The sequence below is a fragment of the Vipera ursinii genome (genome assembly GCF_947247035.1).
Source record: "Vipera ursinii genome assembly, chromosome: 5".
In the NCBI taxonomy this organism is placed as follows: Eukaryota; Metazoa; Chordata; class Lepidosauria; order Squamata; family Viperidae; genus Vipera; species Vipera ursinii.
Genome location: NC_139518.1, coordinates 41,891,974 through 41,906,288, shown reverse-complemented (window position 1 = coordinate 41,906,288; position 14,315 = coordinate 41,891,974). Strand labels below are relative to the sequence as shown.

Genomic DNA, 14,315 nt, shown 5'->3' with positions numbered 1-14,315 from the left:
GTTTAGCAATAATATGGAAGATTTTGCTATTGCCTTCACCCAGTGAATGAAATTATGACAATGGGAAGAATTTGAGTGCCAGGAAGTCTTTAGAAGATCTTAGGGAATTTCGATATCACTCCACACCTGCATGTTGAATAGGCTGGCAGTTGCACCTACAATTATAGTTAAGGCAAGTAGACAAGGACTTGCCTAACCATAAATTAATCTAAGTATTGCCTTGCTTATATTCCCGTGTTGTTTGTTTATTGCTGTTATAAAGAGTTAGAATGACACCTTCATTTTAACTGTCATGTAAGCCCCAAGACAGGACCTTAGGACAAGAAATGCTATTTCTGAAGTTTCCTTATCCTTCTCTTTTAGGTAGTGAAGGCATGTAATGAAGGAGTTAGAAAGATGAGTCGCACAGAACAGATGATCAGCATCCAAAAGAAATTGGAATTTAAGATCAAGGTATAAATACAAGCTGCTAAATCATGATGAGAAGACAATTGGGTTTTAAAGAACATGCAGAATTTTATGAAAGCAGGTTATCTGAAAAATAGGATTTGGGATTGTGGAGAAAAGTTTCTTTGCTTGATGAAGATAAACTGTGATCTGATGAATTTTGAGAAAAAAAATATGAATATGTGTTCTAATTTTGACTGAGCAGAACATTATTTAGACCAGAGCTTTTCGACCTTTTCACCCATTGTACCACTTTTAGGATATGGCAACATCCAAGTACCACCAGTCGCCTAGCAAGGTGTCAAAAATTTGATAATCAAAAAAAAAAAGGAAAAAAGTGATGGAGTACAGGTAGTCCTCGACTTACAACAGTTCTCTTACTGACTGTTTGAAGTTACAATGGCACTGAAAAAAAGTGCTCCCCAAGCCACAGCTGAGCAAGACACCTGCCTGCCCGCCTGGCAGCACTCTTCCTCCTGTCCGAGGTTTTCATTGTTGTGAGCATTTCTATTGAGGATTGGCAGCGGGGGTGGAGTGGGGCTTGCTTTTTATTCCCCCCCCCCGTCTGCTGGGTGGTTGCAGCAGGTTTTGGTCACTTCACATAACCCTGGGACACTGTGACTGTCATAAATATGAATCAGTTGCCAAGCATCTGAATGTAAATCACAAGACCCTGGGGATGCTGCAACATTCCAGCTGATTGGCACTTCTTCTGGGCTCAGCAGAAGCTCCAGGATCAGCATTGAGCTCCAGCTGGAGCCTGGAGCTGATCCTGGCGCTTCCACTGAGCCCTGACAGCCCCGAAGAAGCACTGATCCTGGCACTTCTGCTGAGCCCTGACAGCCCTGCAGCTCCAGCCGTCTCTCGCTCAGGTTTGTACGGTGATGCCACCACTTCAGCTCATTCCCCTCCCCCACTACCACTTTTCTAGGATGGTCGTGTACCACTTGCCAGGTGCCAATGTACCAGAGGTTGAAAAACCCTGATTTAGACCCCCTTTTCTTGGGTTATGTTAACAGAAGCTGACATGGCTGACATTTATACTGAATAATGGATTCAATATTCTGCCATAAAAAGAAGTCCCCTTTTTTATTTTTTATTTTGTTGTGAGGAAATATTGCAGAAAGTAATGCCGCTCATGCTGCCTTGAATTCCTGAAAGAATTAGAGAATATAAAACAAACAAATAGATTCAGGATGTATTTTGAGGAATTAAAAATCTTGTTGCTTGTTCAGATCTATACTGCCATCCCTGCTAGTTAGCTACATCCCGTATAACTTATATCCTATAACATTATTTCACATTTACAATGAACATCTTTTATAAAGGGTAATAGGAATAGTAGCAGGGTTAAAAACTGACACCACATTCCACCTCTTCAAAGAATGTAACTCTTGTTAATATAGGTTGCATCCATTCTAGGGCAGAGGTGAGTAATAGTCCTTCAGCATCATTTTGTAACCATGAAGACCACAGTCATGGTATTAAAATTCGGAAGCAAACTGATTTTTAATACAAATTTCCAGATCACACTTTCAGTCCTTCTGATTATGTTATTATCCTGCTGTAATACCTTATTGTTATTATGCCCCTATTATATCTATGATTTTCTTCAAGGATCATACTGCCCAAAAGGTCCTAACCCTTGTTTTAAGGGGGCAACTTTCCTTTCTTAGCAGTAAATTCTGATTAATTATGATCTCTGTTTTTTCCCCCCCATAATTAGTCTGTGCCCATCATCTCTCATTCCCGCTGGCTACTAAAGCAGGGAGAACTCCAGCAGATGAATGGCCCTAAAACATCCCGTACACTACGTACAAAGAAACTCTTTAGAGAAATCTACTTGTTCCTTTTCAACGACTTACTAGTACTGTGCAGACAAATTAATGGGTAAGTCTGAATTAGACAAATTTAACAATTCTGAGAGAAATTATTAATGTTTATTAATATATTGTTTATTTACAACAATAATATTTTATAGCCTGTCTATCATCCAGGGGATCTCATGTTACTACAGCCCTAGCTGTAGGCATAAGTATTAGACAAATCTTTTTAGCTGTTGTTATTGTTTTAGCCAAATTTGGTCTCTAGAATGATATCCCCCCCTTGGAGATTGGGACTGCTCTTAGTTTCCTGATTCTCTGCAAATTGTTAAAAACCTGATTGTTCTTCCAGGCCTTGGGTTATGATGGTGATCAAGCCACTTTGTGTTTGGGAGGGGCTTCTTTGGTATCGTTCGTGTGTGTGTGTGTGTGTGTGTGTGTTATGGGGTTGATTCGTCTGGTGAATTGTGTTCCCTTTTCCTAGATATATTTTATTTTCTTTTTTAATTGTTTTTTATTGCCCACACTCATTATGCAATCAGGTGGCTTTAGAATTGAAACATTAAATTAAATTAAAAATAAATAAATGTCTAGGAGATTCTCAGTCATCTAGTTGTCCCAAAGATGCTTTTCCACGAGGCAATAGGTCTATCTTGTTTTTCTTCAATTCCGCACCATCCAGTCACAGCTGAAGAAGCTTCTTGGATGAGAAGCAAAACGTCTTCAAAGAAAAACAAGGAAGTTCATTTGCCTCGTGAAAAAGAATCTTCGAGATGAATACATACATGTTTAGAATTTTGGATTTTTTAAATTAAGAATTGTTACCTTTCATTTCCTAAATTGTGTGGCAAAGTGACCTTAAGAAATGGAGATTTGAAACTGAGAAAGAATGGTTAACCCTCTCCTGTTGGTCCTGTTACTTCTAAATCCCACTTCTCAAGGCAATATTGTTAGGGCTTAATTAATTTAATCTTATTTTAACTTTTGTATGTAATGCTTTTATTGCCCTGTACACCGCCCTGAGTCCTTCGGGAGAAGGGCGGTATTGAAATTCAATAAATAAATAAATAAATAAATAAATAAATAAATAAATAAATAAAATGGAAATGATGGATTTCTCTTATCTCCTACTCAAAATTGTTAGTGAATTTTCACATCAGTTATGTAGTTTTAGAACTTAATATAAAGAAAGGGGGGAATACTAAACAATGGGAAATTTTTACAGTATTACTTTTTGCTCATTGAATACCTGCCTTAAGTCTGGCCTAGTCATTCTTTCTCAGCCTCATAGGGTTTATTTATTTTATTTTATTTTTTTAATTTTAATTCCATTTATATCCCGCCCTTCTCCAAAGACTCAGGGCGCCTTACAAGCTTAGCAGTAGCCTTCATTCTATGTATATGCCTGCTTATTAGGGCTTTCACACACACCCCAAGCGGCATTATTATAAAGTCAGCTTAATTGCCCCCAACAATCTGGGTCCTCATTTTACCTACCTCGGAAGGATGGAAGGCTGAAGAGGGAGAAAGAAAAAGATTGATATAATTTTATCTCACTGATTGTGTGTTTGTGTGTGTGTGTGTGTGTGTGTGTGTATTCTTTCTTGATGAACAATCAAATGGTCCTTATTATTGTTGCCATCTGAGCCTTTTGCAGTTGGGTTTCTTACTCTATTTTTCATTCTTCTGGTCTCATGCCTTCTCTCTTCCTTTAATAAAATACTGTATTATTTTGTTTCTAAAAAACAATGTTACAAATATATTAATCACTTTTGAAATTTATATATTGCTTCTTGTTAATTTTTATTTCTCTTTATGTAAATGTATTTTAAACAATATGTTGTTACCAATACATGTCTTATGTCTTTCATTCTTTTAAACAGTATTCTTTTTACCAGTCCTGGTTTAGTCTTTGTATAGATGTTAATGTATAAACTAGTGTCATTTGAGTATCATTGGAGATGCTGAAAATGAGCCAGGGGTTAAAAATAGAGTATAGGTAGTCTTCTACTTAAAACTGGTCACTTAGCAACTATTGGAAGTTACAACAGACTGCTTATGACCCTGTTTCAAAGTTATAGCCTCTGTAGTGCCTCCACAGTCATTCCGCTTCATGACCAATTGCAAAAACGCTGCAACACCTCCTGTATATCCAGACTATAATAATAAACATTTATTATTTGCCTCAGTGACAAGTACCAAGTATTTGATTCTGCTTCTCGAGGCCTTCTTCGAGTGGAAGAGTTGGAGGACCAAGGACAGAGCTTGGCCAATGTGTTTATTCTGAGGCTGCTAGAAAATGCAGATGACCGTGAAGTCAGCTATATGTTGAAGGCGTTATCCCAGTAAGTACAACAAGTGATACGCATGCAAGTGTGTGGATTCTGTGAGGGAACCCATTCATTTTGTTCCAGCTTAATGGATTATGTGGACTTCTATCTTTTCCAGGCTAATCAGTGAGCAAGCGGCTTGTAGGCAACTCATCTATATTCCATTTTTTCATTTGCATGCATGCATTCACAGAAATCGGTTCAGAAATTGCTCTGTGTGTAAATCTTAGCAGAAACTACCTTGTAATTTATTTTTATCACTAAAATTAGCTCCCCCTTAATGTAATTGCCTGTTTGACAACCATCATTATTAAGCATAGAAAATTTTAGTCTCTAATTCTTGGGCAGAACTAGAATGGTTTTTGTTCCTCCCCCGCCCCTTGTTGCCCTCCAATAATGAATTAAGGATAGGGTCATGATTTTTTTTTCCATACTGAAATTAGAAAACCAAACCAAATTGGTTTTTTCCTCTTTTCTGGGAGCATTTCATTCTCATTCTTGAATAATGGTCCCAGAACATTCCTAAAATGAATATAAGATGTGCTAAGGAGCTAAATTCTTTTTCTCCTTTTGGCTACAAAACTATTGTTTGAAGGTAAATTAGTTTATGGATATTCTGTTTTGCAAACAAAGCTAATTCCACTCATGATCTCTGAATTTCACAAGAAGAGGTTTTTCGGGGTCACTCCTTTTTAAATTTGTTACTGCTTTTTGCTTATATATATAAACAAACAAATTCAGCCGTGTTCCTGAAAACATAATTAAGTTGACTATATGGAAGAATATTGATTAGAGTTTCCACTGCATCAGTAGGTAATCAGAAAGTGAATACACAGAATCAGTCATATGTTTGGACAAGGGATTGGACTAGAAGATCTCCAAATTCACTTCTAACCCTCTGATTACTATGTGTAATCAGTCATACTGTCCTTCCAGTGTTGCAGTGTCATCTTTTTTGCAACATCCCTCCGTGCTTGGTAATTCCATGTCTCTTTGGGAAGTGATATATGCTAAACTACATTCATATATGGATGTTGATCTTCATATTACCATATTAACAAGTAATCAATATTAAACCAAATGGGCAGTAGTGGCTGGCTCAGATTCTTTTATGCATTTTACCCTTACAGAATAATGAGACAGCCAGGTTTTCTTCTGAGTTGTTTAAACATGGACAAAACTCTTTTGTGTAACTAAGCCCATCTTAAAGTCACCATTTATTTGTTGTTAGGCAATATTGCAACTCTTTATTTCAGATTTTTGGCAAATAAGTCATATCCAAAACAAATTTCAATGCTGACAGTAAATCAGGGGTTTTGGAGGCTGATAAAACACATGGATCAGTTTTTCCCCAGGCTAATTTGACCATTTTATTTGCTGATGTCTGCTTCAAAAGGCAGATGGAACATATTATGAGAGGTTTGGACAGCCTATAGATTTAGTCTCATAAACATGATTATGACTGTTTATGCAATTCTGTAGAACTCTTTATATAATTGAGTATGTTCTTCTTTAAACCTTGTTGCTTTATGTACAGATTACTTTTAAGTACTAAAACCATTAGCATTCAAGTACTTGCATTTTATTGTTCTGTTTTATTTTATTCCTGCTTTAGTTAGTATTTACAGTATTTCTATCCAAGCCATATAAATTCAGGCTAGAGACTATAGTAAATACTGTATGTTCTGGTCTGAAATCAAAGTACATGCTCTTCATGGTTAGTCCTTGTTTTTCTTTATATATGAATTACAGGTTTATTGTATCCTATCTAAATTGAAACTAGGAAAGGGAGATGACTGCTTTATTTTTAGAAAACAATGCATGCTTTAAAAAGCAAGAATTGAAAAATAAGAGGACGATTTTGGGTTTTACTGATTTGCCGATACAGAAATGGCTAGTGCATACTACTATAGAAATGTAAAAAGTTGAGATTCGATTTTAATGTCTGATTTTACTGCAACAGAGAGAGACGGAAGTCAATGCCTTTTGTTTCTTCCTCTCACTTTCTTCACACCTTTTTTGTTTCCCCTTTTTCTACTGTTGTCACCTACTATTTGCTTTTGTACTTTCACATTTTATGTTATAAATGAATAAAAAAGGGGGGCAAGGAAAAAATAGGAGTATTTAGTGGAATTTACATTTTTGTAGTCTACCAAACATTTCTGAAATACGCTCTGTTTTCACAGATATTTGTAGATTTGCACCAATGCTTAGTGTATTACATTCTGCAAGGCATCCTAACAAATTGTTGGTTGTTGTGAGCCACCCAGAGTTCCTTAAGATGGGTGGCCATATATATCTTTTAAATACATAACTGCAGATCAGTCATTTTGCAGATGCATGGCAAAACAAGGGGAGTGATAAAATGCCTATAGATTTACATATATGTTTACATATGCTGAAGGATTCAGTATTAAAATGAAGACCTAATGCATTATATGCAGCAAGGAAAAATATTTTAAATGAAGGAGATTAATAACAATAGAGTAAATGCATTCTTGTATATCGTATGGTTGCTGGACTTATAGAAAAGAAGTGTTATCAACTTTCTGATTCCTCCATAGATGGAATAAAATATATTTTATCTAAACAGAAGAAATAATGTGCAGGAAAACAATTGGCAGGAACAATTAATTGTAAGAGTTGCACGATTTGTAACCATTCTAAAAGCACACGGAAAATTCTGATTGCTTTGATCTCTTCCTGTACATGTCACATAGAAGTGAAATGAAACGCTGGATGATTTTGCTGGCTCCAAATCGACGAACAAAGTTTGTTTCCTTCACATCCAGACTTATGGGTAAGTGAAGGAGAAGGCATGACAGGTGTTATCCAAACAGGTTTGAAAAGTATGCTATACCTTTCTTCTTTTATTGGGTTTTAGCAATGTCAGTTCTTCTACACTTTAAATCAGGATGGCTATTATCAGTGCTTTTTTTTGTAAAAGAAAAAGGTGCCAGAACTGACACATGTCATACAACCTGCCTTGCCTACCCTACAAGGTTCCATCCAGAAAAGGTGCCGGAACTCCGTTCTGAGCATTCTATGAGGAAAAAAGCTCTGGCTATTATTAATTGGGAAAGCCAGTTGGGTGTAATGGTTAAGGCACCAGGCTAGAAACCGGGAGAGGCTGAGTTCTAGTCGCCCCTGAGGTACAAAGCCAGCTGGTTGATTCCGGATCAGTCATTCTCTGGAAAGGAGTCAGTGGCAGCTTCTGGAAACGCTGAGAGATTCCTGCATACTATATTTTGCAGCAGGTTTTTCATATAAACCAGGATTTAATTAGCTCCTAATTCTGTTAAAAATGCCCATGCAGTTCCCTCTCATAAATGATTAGTAAGCTAAATTAATTTCCTTTCCTTTAACAGATTGCCCTCAAGTACAATGTGTCCATCCTTACGTGGCCCAGCAACCAGATGAACTTTCATTGGAATTGGCTGATGTCCTCAACATTCTGGAAAAGACAGATGATGGTAAGATTAACAACACTTACTCAGAGTCGTATTGGAAGTCAACACCTTTTCTTCCCCTCCCCTTCTTTTCTACACTGTTCCCTTTTCCCTCCTTTTTTCCTACTATTTGTTTTTGTACTTTTGTATTTTATAATATAAACTAATAAAAAAATTAAAAAGACTTATACAGGTTCTTGTACCAGTTCCATTACAATGGAACACTATTTTATCTGCATCATTAAGGTTGGGAGACTGGAGTATATTTGAGCATTCCAGCAGTAGGGGGTATGGCCCAAGGAAATGAATATGTATTTTTCATACTGTTATTTAAAACTGCAGTAATATTAAGTTATTTTGGTGCCAATGGAGCTGCATCTTTACATTTCCTTTAGTTGTAACATCTGCTTCATACTTAAGATGGTATAATCAACATCACAATACATTCTAATTAAAAAATGCTTTCTGCATATTGAATTATTCAGCCAATATTAATTTGATCTCTATTAGTACATTTCTTCCACCATCACTATCTTTTCTTTTACTCTAGGCTGGATATTTGGGGAACGTTTGCATGATCAAGAAAGAGGTTGGTTCCCCAGTTCTATGGGTGAAGAGATTATGAATCCCAAGATTCGATCTCAAAATTTAAAGGAATGTTTCCGTGTGCACAAAACTGATGACAGTCAGCGGAGGAAGATGGGCAGTAGGAATAGACAATGATCATTGCTTAGTCATCTGTTTTTCAGAAGCTATTTATGGCAGAGCCCGAGACAGTGAAATGTAGTGCTTGAGAGAATGCACATGAATCATCTCTTGGCGAGCAGATCCTTTCACCTATGAACTATTGGGCTTCCTTGCATTCTCATTACAAGTTGGATAGTCTTTCTGAACACAGACTGAAAAGAAGAGAGGCTGTCATTCACCTGTACAGATGTAGAAGCTGTAAATGTCTTTCCTAATGTACTGTATACTCTGAAGATTGTAAATTTATTAACTCTGCATGATGAGGAAACTAATCACTTGAGCAACTGGGAAAATTATGTCAAAGTCCATAAATCCAGCAATTTGGTTCTTTAGCATCTAGCCAATGGTACAAAAAAGTGCAGCATTTGATTTTCTTACGGAAAGATAATGAAGTTGTGGACAATACTACTTTGAAAGCTTATACCATAAATTGTCAACTTCCATATTTCTATACTCAGGAAGTTTCTCCTAGGAACTGTTTGAACTGATCATGTGATAAACTAGTTTCTTCCTGTGTTTTGGAAGAAAGGTGGAGGTAACAAAATGATTAGGAAGTGCAATGTTATGTAGTTAAAATGCACTACAATATTTATTTACCTGGGTCTCTTGGTTATGAACTTCCAAGTTCTAGAAGGTTATATTGAAGCATGCAAAGTATATTTTCTAAAATAAGAGTCAGTTGGTTGCAGTGGCCCAATTGGGAACTCAGATTATCATCCTTCTGTTTTTTTGACCTGTGTAGTCTACGCTTCTCAGAATGATGTATGCCAAACCACATTATTCAGGGACGATGCAATCAATTATTCTGTTTTATAAGAAATACTATTCCCTGTCTAAGCAATCACTAACTGCACTTACTTATCCAAAGTTAGTTATCTCATACACTTACCACTGGCAACCAGACAGAGTATAGTTGTGTTGGAGCTAGTGCCAGAATAGGGAGTATATTAAGACAGGGATCCCCTACCTCTGGGCTGCAGATTACTACTGGGCCATGGCCTATTTGGAATTGGGTCACATGAGCAGCTGAGATGCGGCTCAACTTGTATGAGTGATGGATCAGCAGGCAATTGTGCACACGCCTGCCAGCCTTCCGCTTGTACAAGTCTAGCTGTGTGCATGCGCGTGCATCGGCTCACCACTCATACAGCCCAGTTCCCCTCTCCCCTGCCCGCCAGCCAAGCCACTAAACCACAAAAGTTGGGGACCACTGTATTAAGGGTTTTGTCCTAAGCAAATGCTGCACTAAACTGTACAGGAGATTGCAATATTTGAGGTAATATCCCTTGAAGAGATTTCTCTGCTTGAGCCTCTTGCATACACTGAAGCATTTGCATATGTTGAAAAAGAAGTAAAAGAAAAGCAGAGAACATGTTTTCACAGCCAAATAAGCTATTCATAACATTCCGCATGGGTGCTACATATAGTAAGCATCAGTAACTCAGAGTCAGAACAATAAAGTCCTGTCTTTGGCTCTTTTGTTCTGTGGTTGTACACCCATCACAGCCAATGATCATGCAAAGAAATTCAGCGGGCCGGAGACAAAAGGTGGATGTTTGTATTAAATGTCTCCAAAGTTGTATCAAAGTAATAGAAATGTGGTTTTACTCATTTGTTGTGCACCCTTAGCCAAGTGCATGAAGTCTGTACTTTAAACATGTGTACAGGAAAGCCTTGAGCCAAAAGAACAAGAAATATCTCAGCATTTAATAGAGAGCCATGAACAGCATCAAGATCCTTCTAACTTTGGAAAAGCCACAGGGTCAGCTATGGGCCCGAGCCTATTAGATTAAAAGTCTGTAAAACACTTTGCATATTAAAAATGTTACAGAAGCAATTATCGAGAAGCATTTATTTATATATTCCAAAAATAATTTATTAAATGCCCTTTCTACAAGGCACAAATATAACAAACTGTTAATTTGTCCAAAAATGAGAGACTGTTAGTTATACTGTTGTATAATATGAAAGGCCATCGGTCTAAATGATTCTGTTCTATCATTATCAGTAATGCCAATTTCCAGAAGTAAGACTTTTCAGCTTGAAAGGATAGAGCGTGAATATGTGACAACATTTGTAATCATTATATTAGGAAAAAACCTCACTCATATGTTCCTAGGCAATGTAGTTGTGGCCAGTATTATTAAAATATGATCCTAGAGTTTCTTTGCTACTGAAATTAGAGTTTTCCAAATTGCATTAAGATTTTTTTTCTCTTGAGCTATACTGATACATGTCTAAAAACACCAATGTGGCTGAGTTTTGGAGGGAAAGTGTCCATTCTCATCTCACAATGGTAATCTAATCATGTTTTGCTTGTACCATTGCTGTGCCTTTGAGTAATTTACTTGCAAAATAATAAAAAAGTAGATAAGATTGTATAAAAACATGAAAATATTATCTGAAAATTGTAGCAATGTGCAAATCACTTCCTATAATATGTTGAGCAAATGTGTCTTTATAAAAGGATGACCTGGTAATGTTAGCTGGACTATATGGAAGTTTACCCCCACAGACATTAGTAGGGGGTCAGGTTTGTGAAGAATCCTGTAAGCAGTAGCCATCTTTCAAAGGCTCTCTTGTTATATACTAATAAATATGAGATATATTAATATCTGTGATATATTAATATTTTAGAGAAGGAATGAGGAACCTGTCATTCTCTGGATGTTTAGCTGTAAATCCCAGAATCCATGACAATTCATCAGGCTGGAACTGGGGAAAATTGGGAGCCCAACAGTTGCTATCCAAATCAACATACTTTAAGAACAATTTAAGATTGAATACTCTGAGAAGGTATTCCAGTGTCTAAGGAAGCATGGATAAGTCCTGGCAGAGAAAGCTCTTTGTAAATAGAAAGAACAACTCACTTTAGGATGTGATACATGGTATACTAAGGTTCTTCAAACTTGGCCCTTTTATGACTTGTGGACTTCAACTCCCAGAATTCCTCAGCCAGCATGCAGTATACTGCAGTATACACCTAAACTCCAGTATACAGTTTAAGAAGATAATCTGCCAAATCTACCATTGGAAAGTTTCAACCTCCTTTTAAAAACTACTAAATATATAACACAACTGCACAAAAGCTTTGAGAGATGTGAGTAGAGTTTCACACTGATGTTTATAGTAGTCGCAGCACTCTGGCACATATTATTGGTCAAATAAATAGAAGTGCATGTTTATAAGGGTATGCAATAAGTGATGCTGTTGTTCTACACACAAAAAAGAAAAAGTTTATATACTTTTTTTTTAACCTTAAGTGTTTCTCATCTCTCCCCAAAATAATATCCAAAGTTAAGAAAACTAATTTAGCTGCTTTAAAAAAAGCCAGGGCAAACATAGTATTTAGGGGGGGGAAGGCTTGTTTAATTATAACAGAACAGTATATAAAATCAGGCCATCTGAAAATAAATACAGAACAGCTTGATCTTACTCCCCAGCACCAGTATTTCAGGAATCAAAAGCTAAGCTGCTGGTTATGGTTTTATTTTTGCTATAGCAATTAAGTCTTCATAGTCATTTTTAATATGTGCCTTTAAATGCATGCATGAATGTAATGTGACCTTTCAGTAATGCATGTGCTTCATGATATTTGGTAGTGCAAGCGTCTTCTTGTCAGGAACTTGATGCTTGTAGCAGCTTCTTGGTCAGTTGGATATTGGGTGGGAGGTACAGCTAGACTCTAGCTCAGGGGTCGGCAACCTAAAAAAGAAAAAGAGCCACTGGGAACCGGTTCCATCACAAATTAAAAAAAGAGGGAGCCGCGTGCGTGTGTCCATGCACGCGCATGCGCAAAAAGGTTTTTTGCGCATGCGCGGACGCACGCGGCTGCCATTTTTTAAAAAATGAGATGGAACCGGTTCCCGGTTGCCCGATGGCGACGGCCCGTCTGCAAAGAGCGGCGCCCCTGCCCATTCCGAGAGGTGCGCGCGCACCTCTCCGAACGACCGGAGGTGCGCGCGTACCTCCGCGCGAATGGGCAGCGGTGCCGCTCTTTCAGGAAGCCCGCCGCGGCCCGTCTGTGAAGCTGCCGAAAGCGGCAGCTTAGCAGACGGGCCGCGGCAGCTTCCGCAAAGAGCGGCGCCCCTGCCCATTCCGAGAGGTGCGCGCGCACCTCTCCGAACGACCGGAGTTGCGCGCGCACCTCCCCAAACCTTTGGGGAGGTGCGCGCGTACCTCCGTGCGAAGGGGCAGCGGCGCCGCTCTTTAAGGAAGCTGCCGAAAGCGTGGAGTTGTCGTTGTTGTTGTTTTCCCAGCAGTTACGTCCCCCAACTGTTGCAGCAGTACAAAGCCTGCCTTCCCGACCGACGACACGCGGCCGACGCCCCAAGGGACTTTAGCGAGGAAACTGAGGAAAGTTCGTTGCGCGGCTGCCCCTCCCCCCACCCCCCGCCGGCCTCCTCTCCTCTCCTGCCGCTCGAGACGGGACGGGAAGCCCCGCCCGTTCAGCTTCTCAAACTTAATTTCCAACGGGCAACTTCGACTTCCGCTTCGGGGGGGGGAAGCGCCCGGCCGAGTTTGCGCAGGGAGCCCGCCAGCGCGCGCTGCTGCGCACGAGTCTTTCCTCCCCCCTCCCCCCCCCCCACCACTCCCAACTCCCGCCCGTCTCGAGAGTCTATAGGCGGGGGAGTTTTCCAAGCGCCGGAAACTTGTCCGAAAGTTCCGAGAAGCAAAAAAAAAAAAAAAAACACAACCTCCCCCGCCCCACCCCGTTGCCAGCGGCGGCGTTTTTACGGGTTCGGCGTCGCTCGGAGTGAAGTGGCGTGAGGGAGGGAGGGAGGGGGCCATGTCCGGCGCCTCCAACGTAGCCGCTATGAAGAAAGTGGTGCAACAGCTGCGGCTCGAGGCCAGCGTGAGCCGCGTGAAGGTGAGCCCCGGAGTGGGGCGGAGACCCAAGGCCGCCCGCTCGCTCGCTCGCTCGCCGGCCCGTCGGAGCGCCTCGGCCGCCATTTGCGCACCTCAGGGGAGAAGGCTGCGTGGGCGCTCAGTTTACGGCAGTTTACGAAAGCGGCAGCTTCCTGAAAGAGCGGCACCGCTGCCCGTTCGCGCGGAGGTACGCGCGCACCTCCCCAAAGGTTTGGGGAGGTGCGCGCGCACCTCCGGTCGTTCGGAGAGGTGCGCGCGCACCTCTCGGAATGGGCAGGGGCGCCGCTCTTTGCGGAAGCTGCCGCGGCCCGTCTGCTAAGCTGCCGCTTTCGGCAGCTTCACAGACGGGCCGCGGCAGCTTCCTCAAAGAGCGGCACCGCTGCCCATTCGCGCGGAGGTACGCGCGCACCTCTCCAAAGGTTTGGGGAGGTGCGCGCGCACCTCCGCCCATTCGGGGAGGTGCGCGTGCACCTCTCCAAACGGGCGGTGCCACTCTCCATTTGGAGAGGTGCGCGCGCACCACTGCCCGTTGGAAGAGGTGCGCGCGCACCGGGCGGCTGGGAGCCGCAAGAGACGGCTCAAAGAGCCGCATGCGGCTCCGGAGCCGCAGGTTGCCGACCTGTGCTCTAGCTGTACCTCCCACCCAATAT

The 14,315-nt window shown here is 40.5% G+C and overlaps 1 protein-coding gene across 1 annotated transcript in view; it reads left to right on the top strand.

Annotated features, from left to right (window-relative positions):
• The window catches only part of NGEF (neuronal guanine nucleotide exchange factor), a 76,108-nt gene extending 63,945 nt beyond the window's left edge, over nt 1-12,163 (top strand). The window contains exons 11-16 of the mRNA XM_083364469.1: nt 364-453; nt 2,174-2,337; nt 4,460-4,615; nt 7,321-7,400; nt 7,969-8,073; nt 8,600-12,163. Of these exons, the coding sequence (XP_083220595.1) occupies nt 364-453; nt 2,174-2,337; nt 4,460-4,615; nt 7,321-7,400; nt 7,969-8,073; nt 8,600-8,772 (768 nt within the window). The 3' untranslated portion in view covers nt 8,773-12,163. The remainder of the gene's footprint in view (nt 1-363; nt 454-2,173; nt 2,338-4,459; nt 4,616-7,320; nt 7,401-7,968; nt 8,074-8,599) is intronic.
• The last annotated feature ends 2,152 nt before the right edge of the window (nt 12,164-14,315 follow it).